We start from the raw sequence: 23,664 nt of genomic DNA, 5'->3' as shown, positions 1-23,664 counted from the left end.
CAATTTATAGCACCCCTCTTCAGCAGTGAGCTTTGTGATGAAACTTAGAACTGAAAGCTTGCAAATGTGATGCATGTTCACTCATACTGAGGACAAATGCTGTCATCTGCAGTAAAACCTCTGAACAGGGTAAACAGTGAGCAAGTCACTTGTGACTTGCTTCTAGGCTTTTACAAAACACCATCTTCTATAATGCATTAATCAGCAATACAGAATAAAAAGTGCTTGGCTTGTTTCTACAACACATTCCAGGAGGATCATTGGAGCTCTCTGAGCTTGAACTGCTGTAATGGCTTTACTGCTGTAACACTTCACAGAACTGCCTCCTTCAAGGGTCATAGTACTGAGGTTATAGAAGTTAACTTTACATTTCAGAAGGTGTACTGCAAAAAAGCCCACAACCAAAACAAAATATGCCATTAAAACAAACATTTTGAAATCAAACTTGGCAAAGAGATCACATAACTTTATCTTCTTTGTCATTACAGAAAATCATTCCACTGACCCAAAACTGAAAACTTTTTTGCTCATATAAAATTTTAAATACAACCACTTCAGTTTTCACAAGCTTCTGAGGGAGCTATAAATTTTTTTTTCATCTTAAATGAGTCTGCTTAATAGAAGAGGAAAAAAAGCCCATAAAAATCACTTACCAGAAAATAAAAAAAAAATTAATCTACTAGACTTTTGAATGCTTCTGGTACAGCAGTGTGGGTTTCTGAACACACCAGGTGGTCCTTGGTAGCTGATGTGACTCATTGATCTGTCTAGACAGACCTGTCCTCTGGACTTTTCCTGCCCTGCAGAGGCAAAATCAGGAGTCTGCAGTCTGAACCTTGGCTTTTCACTCTTAGGAGCATTAATGCCCTCCATTATTATGGGATGTTGTTGGGTAGGGAAAGCAAGTCCAAAGTATTGACCCTGCTGCCCAGGTGAACTGAACTCCTGTGGAATGTTTATAGCAGAGACACAGTTTAAGTGTGCAAGGATGAGTCACAAAATAGCTTGTCTGCTTCTGGGGTACAGTATTTGTCATCACTGAATGACTTGAAAAGTTGGATGAACATTTTTAGTTTAGGAAAGAGGGAAAAAGAAATGTGTGGAAAATCATTAACAATGGATAGTGCCGTCTTAGGGAAAGTAAAAGATAAGTATTTTCAGTAATAACACACATAATGCTTATTCTAGTAGTTAAACTTCTTAATTTTTAACTCTTTCTGTTTGTGTCTCAAACTTTAAGCCTCAGTCCTACAATTAAGTCTGTGTTCTCTGCTCTTTGTGTTGCATGAAGTTTCCTGAAGTTTTGCCAGGGCCGTGTCTGGCATCACACGGGTTTTGGTCCTGCAGTTGCAGTATGCAGTTTCCAACTGTGCCTCAAAACCTAGGAAATCACTTGTAGAAGGTCATTGCTGCCTAGCAAGAGTTTGTAGGTAACAGGGAATGTAGTACATCAAAGAGCCTATCAGTAGGTGTGGGACAGTGATGCAAGCGGGAACCTTGTTTGCCCTACTGTATGTGAATTAAGCACTTACCTTAATTTCACGTGCTCTCTGGTATGAGTCTGTGCCTTCCTAATGTACAGGACACAAAGCTTTATTTTAGTCTTTTCCCCTAAGCCAGCCTAATGTCCTATTTTCTCTGTGTAAGATGCAGTTGCATGCAGAGGATTATTGCTCTTCAGTATAAACTAGTGTCTATGCCTTCTTTCCTACTATTTAAGAGGTCTTCATGCATTCCTGAGTGCACTGTTGTGCTGTCTAGGTCTGTAGACACTCTGGGAGATGTGCTGTAGTATGCTGGTAAAACTTTAACCTCTAAGATGAATAGAGTATCTATTTCTGGTGATTCTCTTTTTGTTGATGTGACTGGGTTCGATGTGCTTGACATATGAACTGTAGGTGAAGAATCTGGCAATACTTATTCATGTAACCCACAGGCAGTGAATTTCCACATTTAAATTAAAAACCCACAAGAGGTAAACTCATGCGATGAACTTCATCTGGGATGAAGATGGAGAAAGGTTGGGGCATAGCTCAGGACAGAATTGTTGGAAAGCTAGTGCTGCTGGATGAAAGAGTCAGGCCACTGTTGCTGTTAGGGTCTACTAACATAATCTCAGTGTTCTGGGCTATTTAAAATTTTGTTTGTTTTTAAAATGTAAGGAATAAGCAGTGAACTTGCTGCTTGTCACAACTATGGCCTTCAGCTTGGTGGGCTCAAAGCTTGGCCATGCTGCAAACTTTTTCATCTTATTTGTAGCACCTAACCATCTTCCTTTTCTCTCTCTTACAGACTTGATCCAAGCAACTAATGAAACAAATGTGAATATTCCTCAGATGGCTGACACGCTTTTTGAGCGAGCAACAAATAGTAGCTGGGTGGTCGTATTCAAAGCCTTAGTTACCACACATCATCTAATGGTTCATGGCAATGAGGTAAGTGCAGCCAGGTTGCTCTCAAGACCACATTGGCACTGAGCATACTCCAAGCCAAAAAAGGTAGTTGTGCAAAAAAACAACTTTTCTGAACCAATAAGGACTTGAGAACAAAGAGCAAGGATTATTCTTGATGAGGAGCAAGCCTACATTTGGCAACATAGTGGGAGGCATGCCAGTTATCATGTCTCTTCATTTATGAAACTGTGGCATAGAAGTGTGCAGCAGCCTCTTCCAGGATGATGACAGTTCATGTGGTCTCTGAAAAGAGCTACACAGGTTGAAAGACTACCTCAGACTTTTTGACTGGAGTCACTGGGGATGTTCTGGCACATGTGTACCACCAGCCAAATAGCTGCCCTCTCTCAGCATGACTAGTAAAATCTTCCTAGAGATGTAAACTCAACTTGATAGCCTTTTTGGATTGCTTTTTCCTTGCCCTTGCTTTTTATTGACTTGAATTGGCTGGTATGTCTGCATAAAAATGTAAAGCACACTTAAAGAGAAACAGTTCCTCCCTATCTGTGTATTAAGTGTTTTCATGCAATGAACTTCTCCAGTGTCACAGTGTAAACTTTTATTCCTGTTCTATTTTCTTCCACACTTTGGCCACACTTCTGAGTTGCTTTCTGTAACTTTTTCAGTCTTTTAGCCTCTGTAGCTGATCTGGGGGCCTGCTTGCTATTGATACAGACCCTTGGCTGAATCTGAGGGCTGCTGCAATGAAAAGTCTGGTCTAGCCTGAATAATGCTGCTTTGCAAGCAGATAAATCTTATTCTTTCTCAGACCTCTTTCGAAATTAACAATTTTTTTCTGCTTGTTTCACATTCTGGTTTGTATTTGCACAGAATCTATTTTTATGTATGCAGTAGACTATTTAGTGGAAATTCATAATTAATCTGAATGGATGACAAAGGTTTTGATGAAGATATTGCAGGCAAAGCAAAAATACAGGTTTTCATGTATGTATGCTGGATCTAGACCAGTAATCTTCCTGCTGGGAGTACAAAACTTTTAGAAACAACCTGTGATAAGAAAATAACTTTGTGTTACAGAGATTTATTCAATACCTGGCATCTAGAAACACATTGTTCAATCTCAGCAATTTTCTGGACAAAAGTGGATCTCATGGTAAGCCTACTCCTGTCTATAATCTTAAGATCCTAAATAAGATACTGTTGTTAATTTGCTTCTTTGTTTATAACATGTGAAAAATGTAAAAATATGCTACTGAAGCCTTTTTATAAGTACTTAATGGGTACAGCTCAAGTCAACTGCTGGACAACTTGAGAACAATGATTCACAGTTGCTGCAAAATTTTTATTTGATGTGAAACTACAGTTTCCTTAGGAAATGCTGGTTGAAGTCGGGCTGGGTCAGCTACCTCCTTAACTGTTATGGCAGCTACAGATTGAACAGATAACTTTCTGTTTAGTTTTCTGTTTTTTACTCAGTCTTAAATGGTAATTTATTTGCTTGGGGGGGGACAGCACTTTCTAGGGTTTGTGTATACAAATATTTAGTTTGGGAAGGTAGGGGAAAAGCATAAAGAAAAATAGCTGGTTTCATTTGAGTAGTGAATTTAGGAGATCTAGGCAAAACTTAAGGAGGTCTTATCTCTTAAGTTTACAATGTCTGCTTTTCTACTTTGACTCTGACTCTGGAATTACTGGCAAATTTCCTGTTGTTTCGTTTAACAGAGAAAAAGCTTGTTTCATGGTAGTTCTGGTAAAGAAGATAGGAAAGTTATAAATTAGCAGCACTCAGAATAGCAGTAGACTGTCTGCAGGATGCAGGAATGCTATAATAATGGGCAAGATCAAAGCAGTGCCTTGCTGCTTCATCTCTGGGTGGAGAAATGACAACAAGGCTTTAGAAAGGGGAACACAATGCAGGAACAGAGCCCCCAAATTATTAAAACTGTTTTTCCAAGCAAAACATGATATGCATGTTCAAAGATACTGGTTATTTGACAAGATGAATTCTGTTGAATGCATGATTTTGTGTTCTTTGCCACTTCCTTAAAACTTAAATTCCCATTTCAGAGATAATACAACAGTTTGTCCCAGATAATGAGCTATCAGAGTTGGCAGTGTTAAACCTGAATTTGCAGAACACTTAATGTTGAGACATATTAGGGAAAGATACAATAAGTCAGTCAGTCAGTGACTAAGTCAAGGCATGTGAATTTTTACAAAGTTAGCAAAAAGGGACTGAAGAGGAGGATGGGTTGCCTTCTGCACACACTTCTGTAGCTTAGAGGAGGAAACTTAGAAATACCTGAAGGACAGAGTGTAATACTAACTGTTCAGAAGTCTTGTAGGTTTGAAGGTCACTGAAGTTCAAGACTGCTTGTACAGTATCATGTGTCTTGAAGATCTCTGATGTATCAGTTCAGGGAAGGCATCAATCTCTGTGAATGCCATCACAATGTCTTTTGCTCTTTTGTCTTTTGCTTTTGGCAAATCTAGTCTTTTAAGGGCTTATAAGGAACTTTTACGGGCTGCATAAGAGCGGGAGGTTCTGACATATGTAAAATAGTAGGAGTGTTAAAGTTGAAATCAATATTTATCCTGGAATTCATGTGCCAGTTAGGTATAAAAATTTTGTTAAATCAACATTTTTCTCTGTTAACAGCAGAATAACTAACATTGCCATTTCCCCAGAAGCCATGCCAATAGTGCATTGGGTGAATCTGTGGGAAACCGAGGACAGTGGCAGATTATTTTTATGCAACACTTCTCTGTTTTCTTCAGAAGCTGGAGGATGTCTTGTGACTCCCGTTCTGTATATGGAGTTGTATAGTGCAACAGCAGTCATATAACCTTAGGGCCTATTGACTGGGTATTATCACTCACTGAAAAATGTCAAATCATGGAAATTAAATATAAAATGTAACTTTTTTTTGCAGGTTATGACATGTCTACCTTTATAAGGCGTTATAGTAGATACTTGAATGAAAAAGCATTTTCCTACAGACAAATGGCATTTGATTTTGCAAGAGTGAAGAAAGGGTAAGCAAAGTTCATATAAGCTGATAGGCTGCCTGACCCATGAAAGTCTTGTTTCTGGTATTTTAATGGCTCAGTGGCTTCATTCTTATTGTTCTTTGTATAGCCATAATGAAATACGAAAATGGTTGTGTTTCTTAAGTCTGATTAAAAATTGTACAAGGAGGAGAGGGAGACTGTGGGTAGTAAGGCAAATTCTGAAGACTGAAGTAAGGTGCCTTGCAGAACTGGCAGCTTTTGGTGCTGGGTGACTTACTGATTTGTGCTGCAGCAAAACTGTGCATAGGATTTACAGAAGAAGACCCTCTGAAACTATATTGAGGATTTTTCATTATTCTCCAGATATTTTCTGTAAGAAAGAGGAGTTATTAGAAAGGAAACCCAAGTGAGCACCTGAAGTTCTGAACAGGCAACATAGGGAACAGTTATAAACTGAGCAGAATAAGGTTGTAAACTGCTGGTTTTATTGCCCACAGGGATTTGTTTAAAGCAAAAAAACCAAAACCAAAAAAAAAAAAAAAAAAAACAAACCCAAACAAAAACCAAACAAAAAAAAACCAAACCCCAAACAAGAGATGTTAACCATGCTCGTAGTAGAACAGTTTTTTGCTCCCTGGCTTCTCTGACTGTGACTTCCATGACTCTTGTAGTACTGACAACAGTGTGAGTGGCTTAATATCCACTGGAGTTTCAGTTTAATTGACTAAATATGCTATAGATGCTCCTGATAATCAGGTATTGTGTACAGGATCTTTCTAGCAGCTCCAGTGTAGTCTGCAGCTTAGGATTCTGAGCTGTCAATGTAGGTGTTGCTGCCAAGCTTTCCTCTCCTTTGAATACTGGAGTGAGTCTGCTCAGGGGGATGGTTGAGTCACCACCCGTGGAGGTGTTTAAAAGCTGTGTAGATGGGGTGCTTAGGAATATGCTTAGGTTTAGCACTGGACTTGGTAGAGTTGGTTTAATGGCTGGACTTCATCTTAAAAGTCTCTTCTTACAAGATTTTTCTTGTGATTCTGCTTCCTAAACTGCTAGAAGCTGTAGGGCCTACAGTGACACCTTTGCTGAGTAGCTGGATGCCATTCCCGTAGTGGGCACCAGAGTAGTTATCTGGAATATGAATCAATCAGAAGCTTTTGATATGAAGATTGGTAGCTAGTTAGATTGATAATTAAGGCAGGCTGCAGTGCTAGCATCTTAAATTCCCTTTGTCACCTAGTGGCTTGAAACACTTTGTGTTAAATAAATACAGGTTTGAGTTGCTGGGAATCCTTTTATTCCTGCCTTGCTATATGTTGCTGGAAAGGCTTTCTCTGTATTATTTCTGGTGCTCAAAACAAGGTGCTGCCTCTGAGTATAGCATAACCTAAGTGAGAGTAGTAATATGCATTTCCAGAGAGGAGATATTATACTTGTCTGTGGCCAGAATGGAGCAATATGTAACAGTGGTTGTGCAGGTTTGTGATATTCAGAGATAAAAATGGGTATGTGTGAAGAGTGATGTAATACTATGGGCAGCAGTTACTACACATCCATGACTGCTGTGTGAGCCTTGTAATGGTTCAGGATTGATAAGGCATGTCAAAGTCAGTGGAAGTACTGGGAAGAAGTAATGGAATTAATCAATATTGAGGAATACTGAGGAAGGAAGCTCTAAGCATAGATTGCCCAGGTTTAAATTGTCACTGAGTTGGCTTGCATGTATTGTGGCACTTGATGGGGAGCAACCACAACCTCTGGAGTGTGTTTATCTTCAAGGAGCACAGACACATCAGTTATGAGTTGTCATTAGTTATTTGTAACAAACTTAATGCACAAAGACCATCAGTACTTGAAATACTTCTCTGATGGTATTTCTTCTCAAGTAATTGAAACTGTGTCTTCTTTCCATTAAGAGATCCATTCCTTGAATTCATCTCTTTGACACAAAACCTTTCCTTACCTGCTGTCAGAGAGGGTGGCTGGAAGAACTATTTTTCATGCCATCTCTCCTGCTATTATAAAAGCAGGAGAAACCAGACTGCTCCAAACATTTGAAATTGGTTATAGATGCTTTAGACTTAAATTTCAACAAATCGGTTTGGGGGGAGAGAGAGGAGAAGTGCAATGGCTTCTAATCTGTTATTTCCTCTTGCAGAGCTGACGGTGTAATGAGAACAATGGCTCCTGAAAAGCTGCTGAAGAGTATGCCAATATTACAGGAACAAATCGATGCACTACTTGAATTTGATGTATGTATTGAAGCTGACCCAGCATTAACAGTGGGCAGTGATTTATAAACTTTGTGATGAATGCATTTTACCTCATGCGTAATGCTGTGCTGGTGATTTCATCATGTGGGCCAAAATAAATTCCCTTTTCAGTGTCCCACTGAGGTAGTGTGAAGGATGGTCCTCTCCTAGATGTATATGAAATGTGCAGATTGAATTTTTTGTGTGTGTAGAGAGGGCAGAGGAACAGTATGGAAAATGAGGAGCCTTGAGGAACGTTGACTTGGAGCTTGGAACTTAATCTCCTGTAGAAGCAAGGGGAAGAAATGGACAGAACAAGGAGACCTGAAGAATCTTTTTTTCTTTTTGTTTCTTGGCAACCAACTTCTTTTGAAGGGGAAGGGAATACCACATGTACACTGCTTGGTTAAATTGTCAGCTCTAGCTTAGACTGTTCATAAAAGTATCTACAATGTATTTATGGTGTTAGAAATGTTGGTTGGATTATTTATCTGCCTTAAGAATAAAAACAGGAGTCAATAGTTGTAGGAGGTACAGATTAACATTGCAAAGAGGTCTTTGAAGGAATTGAATTTGTTCTGTTCATGGTGGGCAGAAGGAGCACTCTGAGGCAGATGAGAGGGTCTACTGCAGCTTCCAGAGGAAAGCTTTAGGTGCTTGTGTCTCATTAATGTGTTTTTTGTTCCTTAAATAGCATAGGAGTTGTGATAGTAGTCTCAGAAGAGGATGTATTTTTAATTAAAGTAAGATCTTTAAATTGGCACTTATTTCCTGACCAAGTTAACATGAGAACTGGAAGGGTCTTGACATGAACCCAGCTGTATTATTAGTAGCCTACTGAGGTTTTGTTAAACTGCTGTGAACTCTCATCTTTTGTCCATTTACATTAAAGCTTTCTTAGTAGCCTCTCTGCTTCCTCTTTCTGACAGGTTAAAGAGTCAAAGCTTAAGATATTTACTGTTGATGAGGATACTTCTCTGCTTTAGTTGATTGTTTTGGAGTGGTGAAGAAAGCAATCCTTGATCTGCTAACTGAAACTTCTGTTTAGTTTCTTTGTTGTAAAAGCTTGGTCTTGTCTTTAGCTTGCATCAGGTACCTGGTGCAAGCTAAAACTTCTGATTCAGTACATCTCTTGTAAATGACTGATATTTTATTTGTAGGTTCATCCAAATGAACTGACAAATGGTGTCATAAATGCTGCATTCATGCTTCTGTTTAAAGATCTTATCAAACTTTTTGCTTGCTACAATGATGGTGTTATTAACTTACTAGGTAAGTAACCTGGTGTCTATATCTCACATACCATGAACAGCAAAAAATGAGTTTCAGATCTGCTTCAGTTTTTTTACTTAATTTTCATTAAAAGTGCTTTTTTATTGACAGCTCTTGAGTAAGATTTTTTTCAATCCATGATCTCTTACATTGGTGTTCATCTGAATTGTCATATGCCCTTAAACTTGCAGAGATGTCTGCTTCAAGACACTGAGAATCTCTGTGCTTAAACAACTGCACAGTGCTGTGTGAGCTTGCATAATATGTTCTGCAAAGTTAGCAAAGTAACTTCTGCTCTTTGCTTGCATTTTAAAGATGCTCAGATTCTTCAGTTATATGTGCTATGCAGTAGCCTTCTATGAAGTAATATACTCACAAATAACATTCCTGATCTAAAAGTGGACCTGCCAAAGCTGGATCCTCTCCAGAACCCTACATAACATCAGCCTACAAAGTCTGTAGGAGACTGTGAGCATATTCTGAAACTCAGTCAGCTTGGCATTATCATCAGCATAACACACCTTGAACTGTCTCTGCAAAAGGCTTTGGTTATGAACTCTGAAACCAGGAGTTTCCATAAGCTGCAGGAAACATAACTCACCCTCTAGAAAGTGAGTTTCAACTATTAAAACTTGTGAGCACTTCAGCTAGTCTATAAAGACAGCTTAAATCTGAATTCGCTTGGCCAGCATGACTGACCTAAAACTGGCTGCAATGAGAGCAGGAAGAAACAGAGGTTACAGACACTGAACAGGCAAAAAGATGCTCCTGGGTGGTATAGCTCAGGCCTTTTTTTTTTTTTTTATATCCATGGTGCAACACTTTCTGGTGGTTTTATAAAAGTAACTCCTAGGTGTTTTAACTCAATCTATAGGCATGGGAAGCTTATGAAGTGGATGCAAATGTATTGGGCATAATAATTGGATTGAGATTTTGCTGTCTGCTGCTGCTACTGAAAGCATAAGTTAATGCATAAGTTCAAAGCATAATGGACATGAAAATTTTAGAGAGCTACTCGAGTGAAAAAAGTACTGTTCTTTAGAGTGAGGACAACTTGAGAGAGGACATCTTAACATATATTTAAGTATCATTAATTATTTTTAATTTTAAATTTGGCAGCTACTTCACCTCCCTATTTTTGCTTTAAAAACCCAGCTTACATGGCACAGTGCTGTGGCTGGTTGGGATGCAGTTTTCTGTTCTATATAATTATTTAACTCAGCAAGCCCAACCTTTGATTTCTGCTAAGGACTAAGAATGCCACTGAAGTAGTGACCAAGTAGAAAAAAAGTTAATGTAGTGCAATATTCTTGAAATGTGATTTTCCTGAAAACTAGAGTTGCTGATGAATGCAGACCTAATGTAAGATATCTTAACTGAAATTTGCCAAATTATTTCTCTAGAGAAATTTTTTGAAATGAAAAAGGGACAATGTAAAGATGCTCTTGAAATCTACAAACGATTTCTTACTCGAATGACCAGAGTATCAGAGTTTCTTAAAGTTGCAGAGGTAAGTGACTTCCAGTCTTCTGGAGTCTGGCACTTAAGTATTTTGTGAATTTTTTAACACTGATATAAATTATTAATTGCACTTGTTAAGCATATGACTCACTGTATATAAATGTGAGGCATTATAGATGGTCCTGGATCTCCTTTTTCTGCTCTTCTTGAAGTAGTTAAGCCCTGCTTAGGACTTCTACATATCTCTAATCTGCAACTAGCCCCAACTTTCCTGGTAATGTAGCAGATGACATGACTTGTACCATATTAATATTTCTTGGAAAAGTTGTAATAAAATGCATGCTTCAAGGACTGGCTTGGACCTTAGAGGAAAATACAGCAATTAGGAATAAAAGCATAATGATTTTGTAAGTCTGTTCTTTAAATCTTTGCAGCAAACTACAAGTTAACTGGATGTGATATTTTCCTGGTTCTGATCCTTGTTACACACTTCTCATGTGGATAATCCAACTATTACATGGTTAATTAACTCTTTTGCTGGGCTCTCATTTGTGTTAGTCGACTCCTTGGCACAAGATGCACATTTTCCATGTTTCATGCTTCATTATAATGGACAGCAGTAATGAGCTGAATTAAAAGTTTGTTTCTTTGCTAATTTACTTAACTGTCTGTGAAGGAGCCTGATAGACTCCCAAATGGCATGCAATGTCTGATAGGAATGTTGAACTTGAGGCAGTGAATTATTTTAAACACCTATAGATCATCTCTGCAGAACAGGGATTATAGTGACTATACTTCAGTTAGTAGCTGCAGTGAAGATTGTTCAGCAAAAGTTAGTGCAACAAGCACTATGGTGAGCTATAGTGAAGCAGTAGGACAGCTAATAGAAGACTGCATACTTAGCTGTCATCTTGCTGTATTTGAAATGCTAGGGACAGAATGTAGAACACCAAAATGAATTGATCTTTATCAATTTTTTAAGTGATATCTTCTAGGATTTGCTTGCTGGCTGAACTACAGAGATACTCATAATGGCAATCAGGTGTCTGGGTAGTTTTGTGTTCAGCAAGTCACTACTGCTGTACTCTGAGACAAGAGTATGTGACCAGAAAGCCCTATCTGACTTGCAATATGGAGTATGAGCTTTTTATTTGTTTTACTTTTTAAATTTAGTATTCAATTTGTGGTGAAAAAAGTCACTGCTACAGGTTGTTGCAGGTAGCTGCTGGAAAGCTGGGCATCTGCCCTTGCTAACTTTGTAGTCTTTTTTTTTTTTCTAAAGCTAAAGTGCATTATAGGTTGAAGAGCATACCACAGTCCTAGTCAAAATTAATGCCTGCTGCAGTGGAATAATGCACTTACATTTTACCTCTTTTATATCTACAGCAAGTTGGAATTGACAAAGGTGATATCCCTGATCTCACACAGGTAAGCTTCTTTGTAGTCTTTTTGGATCTTTGTAATAACAAGAAGTTCTGTAATTTGGAAGCACACCAGGAGTGTCAGTGTTGGTAGAAAATCATACCACTTAATATTTTAAAGACTTGCAGGCTTGCAAATAGGTACTGCCCAAAGCTATTTTTGATATAATTAAAATAAAGTCTTTCATTATGAGTTCTGACCTATAGTAGAAGGGTAGACTCTTGCTGTTTCCTTGCCAAAGGACAGATTTTTGACAACAGACTGTGGTGTGACTTGCTTCAGAGTCTGTCCCTTGCACAGTTTTGGTTCAGGGATGAAATTCAGAGCAGCACTAGCACTACTGTTTTGGTCTAGGCACAGTGAATTTGAAGTTTAAATGCAGAACTTGTGATTTGATTGCTGAACTTCTGCCAGTATGTGTAGAATTTTTAACATCAAAGTTCACTTAATGCGCTATCTGCTCTATCCATCTGTCCTGGTCCTTTCTCAAGATCACTTGTAAATTGGCTTGGGTGTCTGGCTTTGTTTAATGGGAAGAGGGCATTTACTTGGAGGAAGAGATCCATGCTGAAGAGCTCACCGTGGCAGTTTTGATGCCAGTAAACTTGGAACAGAGGAACAAGTGCTTAACAGTTATAAATCCTAAATGTATGTAACCTATGAATGTGTAGTTTTTGAAAGCTTGTTTTAAATCAGCATTGGCGTGGTGGTTCTCTTGGTTAAAAATCCTGTTACAATTCTGAAAGTGAGACATGATGGGAAGGTGGAGAGTTTTAATCCTCATGGGCTTCAGATGGTACGGGGCTGTGAAGCCTTGTTGCTTTCAGCAGAAGAAAGCTTAGACTTGCGGCAGTGTGTGGAATGCCACTCCCAGCTCTGATACAGCTGAAGTACAATTTTCACCTGATTCTGTACTGCTAGGGCTCTTTTTTAACATGGTCCTGTCAGTCGTGAACTAAGTCCTTGAACCAGAACTTGTCTAATGAAATATCCTTTATAAATTCCTGTAGCACTTTTATCTGCTTCCCCTTGTGTTTCATCAGCCTGCTGGAGAGGCTTCCTGCTGGGACTGCACAAGCCCTGTTCTGCATCATCAGTCAGTGCTGCACTTGCTCAGTGACACTTTAGTTACTGCTACCTGGGGGTCTCTTCCACCTCATGAACAGCCCTATAGAAAGGGCTGTTCTATTCGAATAGAAAGGAATTGTTCAGCTGGAAGTGACCTACTATCATCTAGCCCAGCTGCCTGACCACTTCAGAGGTCTTAAGCCATCCCTCATAGCTGTACTGTCCCAAAAGCTGCTACCATGTCTCACTTGCTAAGGCTGGTCTGCAACATGCTGTGCATTATACCTAGGCAGTGTATTACAGGGAGAAATAATTAAAAGGTGGATATTAAAACTGAATTTCAGATAATAAGCAATAAATTATTATATATATGCATATATACTTTTCTAAAGCAAGCCATAGCAATAATCAGTTGTATCATAGAAACAGAATGTTTTGGGTTGGTCCCAAAGACCCCCTAGTTACAACCTCACTGCCATGGGCAGGGACACCTCCCCCTAGACCAGGTTGCTCAAAGCCCCATCCAACCTGGCCTTGAACACTTCTAGGGATACAGCATCCACAACATCCCTGGGCAATGACAAGTTTTTTGTGTTAAGACTTGATGTGTGTATATATTCTGTAAATCAAAAAAAGTGGTCACAGTTCTGAAATAGGAGGTGATAGTTGTCATCTTAGCTTTCAAGGTTTTGGAAGATGGAGACTTACCTTGGCAGCTAAAGAGTTTGGTTCATTTTTATTTATTAGCATTACTTAAATACCATTTTCTCCCCAAATATCAAATGAGGAATCCATATCTGACATTCCACCATGATACTGACCAATAGATTAATCTAATTTTGAAGCAGCATCATGAAGAAATTAAGCAATATTCAGAATTGCTGATTGGATAATAGGTAATATTTAATTTTCCAAGTGCTGCATCTGTGTAGAAATTTTCTGAAGCTTCCTCTGAATTCTTCTTGCTAGATGAATCTCATGTTAGCTTATTGGCTTTTAAGAAACCTTTGAGAAACATATTGGGAAACTAGTTGAAGTGTGTAAGGTTGCAGTTGCTAAAAGGAAATAATAGTGGAAATATATTTTGTACATGGCTTTCTACTTGCATGTTTAAGTAACTACAACTTGCCTCTTATACCAGAGCCTTTTTGAATATGTAGAAGTCCTAGTTTGTTTTTTTCAGCAAGTGAGAGCCTTTTCTCCTTTTCAAGTGAGAGCTTTTTCTCTTTTTCTTGCTGCTGGGAAAGTCTGGTAATGAAATTGTATTCAAACACATTTTTTCATGTGCTCAGATTAGTTGAAAATTACTAAATATGCCTCTAAAACAGCAGTAATGGTTGAAATGTTTCTGCATTGCATGTGTAGGTGGGACATCAAGCCATCATTTAAAGATTATTTTTTTTAACATTTACAATTTCTGTATGTTTGAGTTACTTTATTGTTCAGTTTAAATGCCAAAATCAATATACACACACTATACTCTAAATACACTTAGCTATGCATTGCTCCTAGCAGGTACTAAGCTTCCAAAAATAGCTAATGTAGCCAGCCAGCTACTGTTCAGCATCCTGTTAATCAGAGCATTGGGTAGTCTGTTCTCAGGCATCACAAACTGACTTTCTGATGCATATGGATGTCCTGAAATTAAAGACATTATGAAAAACACTGTGGGTATTGCTGTTGGGAATTGTGGTTGGTCTGAAAGAGACTGAAGGGAATTCCCTTTTTAAAGACACCATCATTGAACTGGTAACTCCAATGAAATACCTAACCATTATATGCTACTGAATTTCTCAAGGGTTTCCTCCTTGCTTGTTGATGTAGAATTTTATTTATCTGTACTCTATTCTAATAGTAGAGTAGCTAAGCACACTTGTTTTAATTTACTAATACTTTTCCTCTCTACCATTGTAAGAGCAAGTGCATGCCTTGGGCATATTGCCTGACCACAAAAAGGTTGCTTAAAATAAAACCTAATATCAGAGGGGCTTGAAAAAGCTTAGGTTTTGTAGATGTCAAAAATAGTCATCTTGCTGAATTTCAAGTTACCTGCTGGGGTCAGTAACCTGTGCATGGCTGCCATATTGAGAAGGAAAATTTCTAGGTTTTTTTGTGATGTTGGAAGCCTCAAACCAAAGGTAGCTCCTTCTGGGGGCACTGGAAAAGACTTGTAGTTTGTTTTGTCCATGTTGCAAATATCACAGAATTGTTGTGGTTGGAAAAGACCTCTAAAGATCACTGTGTGCAGTGGACAACATCCCCTCTCATCACTTCTGCCCCAAAATAAAATAAAATCTCTATCACCATGCCCACTGGAGCGTGTCCTGAAGTGCCTTAGCTACGTGCTTTTTCAGTACCTCCAGGGATGATTCTATGGGGGCTCCAGCACCTCTCTGGGCAGCCCATTCCAATGCCTGAATACTTTCTCAATAAAGAAACTCTTCCTAATATCTAGTCCAAACTTCCCCTGGTCCAACATGAGGCCCATTTCGTCTAGTCCTGTCATTATTTACTTGAGAGAAGAGGCCAGCACCCACCTCCCTACAGCCTCCTTTTGAGGAGCTGTAGAGACCAATAAGGTCTCGCTCAGCCTCCTCTTCTCCAAACTAAACATTCCCAGTTCCCTCAGTCTCTCCTCATAGGATGTGTTCTCCAGAGCCTTCACCAGCTTGGTTGTCCTTCTCTGAACTCACTCCAGCGGCAAAATCTCTTTCTTATAGTGGGGGGCCCAGAACTGAACACAGTATGTGAGGTGCAGCCTCACCGATGCTGAGTACAGGGACAAGCTCACTTCCCTCCTCCTGCTGCCCACGCTGTTCCTGGTACAGGCCAGGATGCTGGTGACCTTCTTGGCTACTTGGGCACACTGCTGGCTCACGTTCAGCTGGGTGTCAACCAACTCCCCCAGATTCTTTTCTTCCTGGCAACTTTCTAGACACTTCCTCAGGCCTGTAGCGTTGCATGGAGTTGTTTTAACCAAGATGCAGGACCTGTCACTTGGTCCCGTTAAACCTTTTGAAATTTGCCTCAGGCCATTGATTCAGCCTCTCCAGATCCCTCTGCAGAGCCTTCCTACCCTCAAGCAGATCAACACTCCCACTCAACTCAGTGTCTGCAAATGTGCTGAGGAAGCATTCTATCCATTTATCTGGATTGTTGGTAAAGATATGGAACAAAACTGAGGGCCCAAAACTGAGCCCTGGGAACACCACCTGGTGAAAGGCTGCCAGCTAGATTTAACTCTGTTGACTACAACAATCTGGTCCCCATACAGCCAGTTTTTAACTCAGGAAGGGTTGAAACCTTGAAATCATACTGTCTATGCCATGAGCCCCCAGCTTTTGTGGGAGAATGATATGGGAGACAGTGTTAAAGGTTTCCTAAAGCCCAGGTGGACAACATCCACAGCTTTGCCCTTGTCCACTGTGTGGATCCCCTGGACATAGAATGAAATTGTGTTGGTCAAGCAGCATCAAACCTTCTGGTCATGAGAGCTGTGCAGGGTCTGACTACAAGCAAAAGTGAGAGGAGGGCCTTGAACCTGTTAGTCTTTTAATTAACCCTACGGATGCTGGTGCTGTTGTCAATGTTAAACACTGACCCAGGGCGTGATCAGCAGCACATCCTGGGTTAAGGCTTCAGAAGCTGTATAGGAGAGGTAAATGTTTTCTCTCTGTATATTTGGATACCGTATTATCTTTCAAAATGTCTGAATACTTCTGGCATGGAAAAACACTGTTTTGACAAAGGTGTAAATGAAAAAACAACATGAGCATGCACCTGGTGAACTTCAGGAAAGCTGGTGCTTGATTTCAGAGTGTTGTTAGATTAATGCATTGCATTTAGAAGTGTTTTTCTCTTTGCTTTCAAGGCTCCCAGCAGTCTCATGGAGACCCTTGAGCAACATCTAAACTCACTGGAAGGAAAAAAACCTGGCAACAAGTAGGTATATGTTGTACCATGTATCAAGGCAAAACACTAACAGTGTGGGACTAGCTGATGTTTAGGTCTGCCTCCCTGAACCCTTTTTTGTCACTTAGCTGGAAAATAAGCTGTAGTAAGACTAGGGTTTTCCTTCTCTTTCAAAGTTGTCTTAACGGTAACATTTTTCTCACTGGGGATAGGGGAAAATGACATGCTAAACAACTAGACACTGCAAAATGAAGGGATATTAACTACAGAAAACCAGAAGGAAATACTTTTCCCTACTGCTAAAGCTTTTATCACTAGAACTGTTTTTGTTTTCTAGTGGCTTTGCATCTTCTTATTAGATACTTGTAATGGGTAAGTCTAGTAAGAATTAAGCTAAAGCTGTGTTTTTTCTTTTACTGTTGCTTTCCTTGAAATCTAGTGAAGGGTAAGTACATGTTTACATATCACTTGCATGCAGATATAGATATGTTTTTTTAAGATGGCTTGAACAAGTAGAAATAGGTATCTTCTTGAAATCATACCTAAACTGTTGCTTGCTTATGTGTATAGCCCTGAAGTTATTTTAGGTAATTTCTGGTTTAGCTCCATATCTACTAATCAGTTCTACAGCTTCTAGGACTTAACCAACTCAAGTAACCTATAGGATGGATGCTAATACAGTATCTGCAGTTTTTATGTTAATTTGTCCTTACATCTCTTAGATCAAGGCAGCTCTGGTAATATGTAGCAGTATTTTCATGCCTCATAATAAAAGTAAACAAATGCCCTGATGATTTAACTTCTGATTAAAGCTTTGTCAGTAAGATTTCCTTGGATGTAGGAGAACTTTGTTTGACCTTTCTGTTTCTATGCTTTTAAAGTATCACTATTTTGAAATAACTCTGCCTTCCTGTAAATGAGCAGTAGTCTTTAAATATTTGCTGACATATTCTCAGAAGACTTATGCTTCATCACCACTTCTGTATTGGTCTTACTCTGCTGCTGTTGCATGATTTTATAATATGGTGATGTCTTGCCCCAGAAACAGTTTCCTGATGGCATCTGTAGGCCCTAGTACAAGACACTTGCATGCATCTCTGCCTTTCCTTCATTTAGTAGAGCTTATTAAAATGGAAGATACCAATTAGCCTAAAAGCTTTGAAGTAACAATTTGCATTCCTTGTCTAAAGCAATGGATAGAAGTTTGAGAAATGGGGAGGGCATGTGAGTGTAGAGACCTTTAGAAAGCTGTCATTCTTAGCTTTTGGTCTTTTTGCATGAGTTTTGATGACCAGAAACATAATTTCCAAAAATATACTGAAATGCCACCTCCCTTCTTTTTTCCCCCCCCTAGATCTGGGGCTCCTTCTCCTCTGAGCAAGGTAAATATGCCAGTTGCTGAACTAGCCAATTCTTGTTCAGGTGATATGCTTTAGAACATGTTAAGGGCATAAAGAGTTAAATTTCCATTTCCTAATCTGCATTTTAGACTTTGTCACCTAGGCTCTACCTAATTGATAAAATTACATCTTTTAATTGTTTTGTGAATAACGGCCCCAGAAATGCTTCTCACTGATTTGAAGAGCTATGGTGTTTATACCAGTGCAGGATGCTCAGCAGCTCTGCCAGGATTTGATGGTCATGCTTTGTGAAAGTATAGAAGATACATGTATCTTTTATCTCAGCTTCTTATATTTTATTTTTTTTTTAATTAATCCTCATGTCAGTAGGAAACTTCATTGTGTTTCTCATCCAAGTTCTGAGCTCCATTTCCACCTTCCTTAAGAGGAAGTTCTAAGTCTCAGAATCATGTTCATGTGAAAAGTGAGGAAGAAAACTTTCATCTGATGGTTTTCAGAACTGGTGTTTATTGATGAGGATGCTCACCTTATTCTAAAACAAGAGTTTCTAGTGAAAACAACTTTGAGTGTGAGATAAACTAATGAGCTTTATGGTGTTAGTAATAATAGTTCCTTGCATCCCTCAAGCATTGCCAGGTGCCACAGTTCTATGTCTAATAATGGGTGTTGTGCAAGAAAAACTCAGTGAAAACCTCTGAATCTGAGGGATACAGTTCAGTAGTTGATGCTGGTGAAAGCTCTTAAATTTCTTTTCAAAAAGCCCTCTTTGAAATAAACATGGGGTTGGAACTAGACAATCTTTAAGGTCCTTTCCAACCAAAACCATTCTATTATTCCAACTCTTTTGTCTGATACTTTAGCAGTTAGTGATGCCAATGTGGTGACTCAGAAAGTGTTCTTACAACTTCAAGCAGCACCCTGTTCCCTGATTTACATTAATTTGGTTCAGTCTAGTCTCAAACCTTAGTAAAGAATTGAGAGTCTAGAAAGTTTATATCCATCTCCTGGAGTTATGCTGATGGCATGATTGTAGCAGAACTCAGAAGAAAACAGCTTCAAATTTCCCATTCTTTTTCTATCTTGAAATGGGTCAGAACAGGTATTGGTACAAAACATAGGACTTGGTTTTGCTCATTTGGAAAAGTATCTGGAGCATGTGAGATGTATTAATAAAGCTTATAGTATCTTTTAGAAATAAGTTGACACTCTTCAAGGTAACTTGAGTCTTAGGATGCACAGAAGAGCTGCAACAAACTATTCCAAGTGTTTGTCTTCACCATAATTAAGATATCCTTACCTAGAACTGGAGGAACTAATGAAGCAAAATCATAGCCTGAGCTATGATGTCTTTTATATCTTGCCAAGAATTTAAGTTAGCACTGGTGGTTGCTCTTAAAATCTCATCAGCCTCTAGGTTTGCATACATGCTTAACTTAGCTTCTAATAATTTCTCTTCTCCCACTTCTATGATTATGGTACTGATGTGTACTGTTTTTTCATTCCATGGACAAAATGAAGGCTCTGACAGGTGTAGAAACAAACTCACAGAAATACTTTGCTCCTCCTATCTCCAGGTTAATCCTAAAACTGAGAGGAGGGAGTCTGCTGGGGGGCAAACTATTTTCTTGGAACTTGCTGAGAATCCTTTGACACATAGGAACTGTTAGTTAACCTGATTGGGATTTTAAAAGGCAGATAAGGCAACTCCAGGCAACAAGTGTGAGTTAGTTGCCTAGATGTTGGGTGACTCTTGAACCCAAGGGACTAAAGCTTGTATGAAGCTGACTGCTGGTGCCTGCTTGCATTCAGAGCCCCTGCAATAGGCATTTCCTCTTGAGCCAGGCTTTGCTAGGTGGAGTCATCTGGGATTTTCCAACTCCACTGCCCTCTGAAAACTTAGCCCAGTCTTCCTTAAATTCTCTCAAAGCAGGGAAAAACTTCCAATAAGACAACCTGATGTCAAAGTTGGATTTTTTGTAATATGTGAATCTGTGCAAGGGTTGCTTGTGGAGAAATGCTGGTATATTGACTGTGTATTTAAAATATTTCTCCAGTCTTCTCCAGCCACAACTGTTACGTCTCCTAGTTCTACTCCAGCAAAAACTATTGATACATCTCCTCCAGTCGATCTTTTTGCAGCTTCATCTACAGCTGCTCCAGTCAGGTAAGTTAAAAAAACGTATTTGTGTTACTGATCTTGATGCAAATGCCAAAGTCACACTCGTACTAGGAAGCTGGCCTGCTAGATTTTGCTTACTTTGCAGATAATATACATCAGTACTGAATAGGCTATATTATGCTACCAGGACTGATCACAAATGAGTTGTAACAAAAAAATCAAAAAACAAAAAACAAACCAACAGACCAAACAACAAAAACCCAAAAAACCCAACCAACCAACCAACCAGAAAAACCCCAAAACAACCAAACAAAAAACCCAACCAACCAACCAAACAAAAAAACCCCAAAACAACCAAACAAAAACCCCAACCAAACAGAACCCCAAAAAAACCACAAAAAAGCCCTAAGACAAAGAACAGTGGTTACTCTGATTTGCTTTCAGTGTTTTAATAGTGTTGTACTATTCCCAGCATAATTTTTTAGCTATATAGACTGAAGTAATGTGCAAATGTAATCTTTGCCAGTCTTCAGTACTTTGCTTGTAAAACTGCTGATTTAAGATTCCTTTTTCTTGTTATTCAAATTAAGTAGAGGCACAAAAGTAGTGAACTTTTCAAGGTTAAAATAAAAAATACATGTGACCAATGAGAAAGTCTGAACCTTGATTTCAAGTCAAAACCAGAACAAAATTGCTGTTGCTCATTGTAATAGACAGAAATTAATGAACTCTAGACTTACAAAAGTTCTAGGCTTGACCCAAAAGTCTGAAGGCATGGCTAACTTCAGTTAATGTCAGATGAAGTACTTCATTGAAGAAAAGCTTCTATTGTTTATTATTTAAGTGTTTTAAATGAAGAAGACCTTGTTTCCTAAGCAAATACCTGGCTGGATTAAGCCACAGAAGTTTTACCAACTCTCTTCTACCTAATGCTTATTTATTGCCTGTAAGTGCAGGTTATTTGCCTTCTGGCAAATACTGAAGTAGCATAAAGCTATTTTCAGTCACAGCAATTATTTGCTGTGTTCCTTGGGACCACCTGAGATTTTGGGTTTTGGTTTGGTTTTTATTTTGGTGGGTTTTTTGTTGGTTTTCGGTGGTGTTTTTTTCTTTTAGGATTGTAGAAGTCTCAGAGATGTGTTACAATTTCAATATCAAGTAATGGAAGTAAGTTAAATTCCCATGCAGGGGTGTAATGTATTCTTGGCCCTTTATGCAGTAGAGATGTTTATGGCCACTGCTTTAATCCCAAGGCCTGAAAAAAATTTCTCTTGAGGGTTTCATCCAAACTAAGGGTAATTCCCTCAATCCAGTCATAAATATTGTTTTTAAAACTTTATTAAAATGAGTTAATTCCTCCAGCATTTAGATCTCTCCCTTTCCTTGGCAGCTCTTCCAAACCATCTAGTGATCTTCTGGATCTCCAGCCGGATTTTGCCGCTACTGGGCAGGCAGCTCCAGCAGCACCTGCAGGAGCCACTTCATGGGGAGGTAGAGAAACTGCACTCTCAGCCCATCTCCTGGGCTACATCTTCTTGCCTGGCTGAACTGAAACCTGGCTCTTCCTCTGCTAGCACAGGATGTCCCCAGCTCACTCCCAGGCTTCTGCTGACTTGACAGTCAGGCATCCCTTTGCAGCACAAGGCTACTCCTTTTTCCAGGGATATGCATAATGGTATAAGCTGCTTAGAAGGGCCTGACTGCAAAGCTGAGGGGAGCCAGGATTATGTGACTAAAAGTGAGCAGGAAGAGGGGAGATGGCTGAAGGTGAACAGGTAGGGTGGGCACTTGAAACCAAGAGAACTTAGAAGTGTTCATGTGCTTATTGGCAAGTTGAGGGTAGAAAGCAACACACCTGTTCATAAAGAAAACCCAGAGATCAGTAGAGGAAGAATAAAATATACCTTTTAAAACAAAAATGCATTGAAAGCCAATGGTGGCAAATTACTTCTGCTGCAGGTGTGTTTACTTCCTAAGACCCTTAATGTATTTCATTGAAATATTCCTCACCTGCTTAGCATAATAATATAAAAGTAGAAGTAGAGGGCTGGCTGTTTTCAAACAAGAATACCTAACCAGCTCTCTGAAATCTGAGCTCTGTGGTGAACTGAGCCTCTTGTCCCAGACAGCACTAACAGCTGGTGATCTGAAGAGGACTTCAATAAATATAGGTAATGTTCACTCCTGTCCTGTGAAGATGAGGAATTAGGCCAGTAAATGTGATTTAATTTACGGTTATAAACCCACTGTGGTGTAATCTTAAGAGCTCTTCACTTGTGTGGCAGCTTAGTGAACTCATCAGCCCTCTCATAGCAGAAATGCGGCACTGAGTCATGCTGACTCTGCTATGAATGCTAATACTTGAATACTAGTGGCTTCTGCATTCCTTAACTTTAGCTCATTAAAATGACATTGTGCATCAGCTTCTTCAGTATGAGAGGATAGCTATGGCTGTCATGTAGACTGTGTTTTGCATATTCCTATTTAATCTGTGAATTTAATATCTTTTTGCAGAAGTGTCAGTTTTATTAAATATAATCTTACTCAGAAAGCAAGACCAAAGAGTCCTCTATTCTAGGATGCTAGGAAATAATTATTTTATAATATTAGACTGAATCCTGTTTATCTTGCTGTTTCACTACCAAGTACCGAAACATAAGCTTTTGAGGTGTTTGATAGTGCTCAGGCCTATCAGCTAACTTTTTAAAGCAGTTGCTCATTTATGCAGAGTAAACAGCCATTACTGTTGTAAAATATTGATTTGCATTGTAATTGAAAGCTGATTTATTTGGGTTTTTTTGCTTTGCTCTTTTGGACAAAGCGCATGTAATTTGGAACTTAAATGTTTTTATTCTTCTGAATTACTGCAAACTTTAAAATTGACTAGCACTTAGTCCTCTCATTCCACAATGGAAAAAAAAGATATTTTTTTTCGTTTGGATTATTGCTAACCTCATCAAGTCTTATTAACCTCATTAGTCTTATCTTGCAGAATAGCATTTTGGTAACTTAGTAAGCTTCAAGTGTGTCTGCTTTACTGCTGGCAGGAGTCCAGGTGTGAAGGGGTGATGACCTATTACTGCACTGTAATCTTACCTTTTCTTTTTTCCCCTTTTTAAAACTCTTAATTGTCAAATACTGTGTCAGACATGCATAAAGTGAGAGAGCTGGAATGGCTTTGTTTTGAAAATACTGAAATTTCCATTAGTGTTTTACCCGGTAATGAGGAAAACTTTGAGCCTGTGGTAAGGGTGTTTTTTTTTTTTAAACAAAATCTGCAGGATGAAAGTCGTAGTCATTATAAATTGCACAGTCTCATAGGTACTAGAAAGCCTTCTAATTAAGAAAGGTGAAGCTACGTCAGTAATACTGCG

At 38.9% G+C, this 23,664-nt stretch overlaps 1 protein-coding gene across 1 annotated transcript in view; it reads left to right on the top strand.

The window, feature by feature from the left end:
- The window catches only part of SNAP91 (synaptosome associated protein 91), a 68,022-nt gene that overhangs the window by 17,145 nt on the left and 27,213 nt on the right, over positions 1-23,664 (top strand). The window contains exons 2-12 of the mRNA XM_030448033.1: positions 2,293-2,435; positions 3,492-3,567; positions 5,348-5,450; positions 7,582-7,675; positions 8,836-8,947; positions 10,351-10,457; positions 11,795-11,836; positions 16,770-16,840; positions 18,165-18,192; positions 20,226-20,335; positions 21,681-21,781. Coding sequence (XP_030303893.1) covers positions 2,293-2,435; positions 3,492-3,567; positions 5,348-5,450; positions 7,582-7,675; positions 8,836-8,947; positions 10,351-10,457; positions 11,795-11,836; positions 16,770-16,840; positions 18,165-18,192; positions 20,226-20,335; positions 21,681-21,781 — 987 coding nt within the window. The remainder of the gene's footprint in view (positions 1-2,292; positions 2,436-3,491; positions 3,568-5,347; positions 5,451-7,581; positions 7,676-8,835; positions 8,948-10,350; positions 10,458-11,794; positions 11,837-16,769; positions 16,841-18,164; positions 18,193-20,225; positions 20,336-21,680; positions 21,782-23,664) is intronic.

This window comes from Calypte anna, chromosome 3, assembly GCF_003957555.1.
Source record: "Calypte anna isolate BGI_N300 chromosome 3, bCalAnn1_v1.p, whole genome shotgun sequence".
NCBI classification, from domain to species: Eukaryota; Metazoa; Chordata; class Aves; order Apodiformes; family Trochilidae; genus Calypte; species Calypte anna.
Note: the sequence above shows the minus strand (reverse complement) of the source record. Positions and strands in the feature narration are given on the sequence as shown.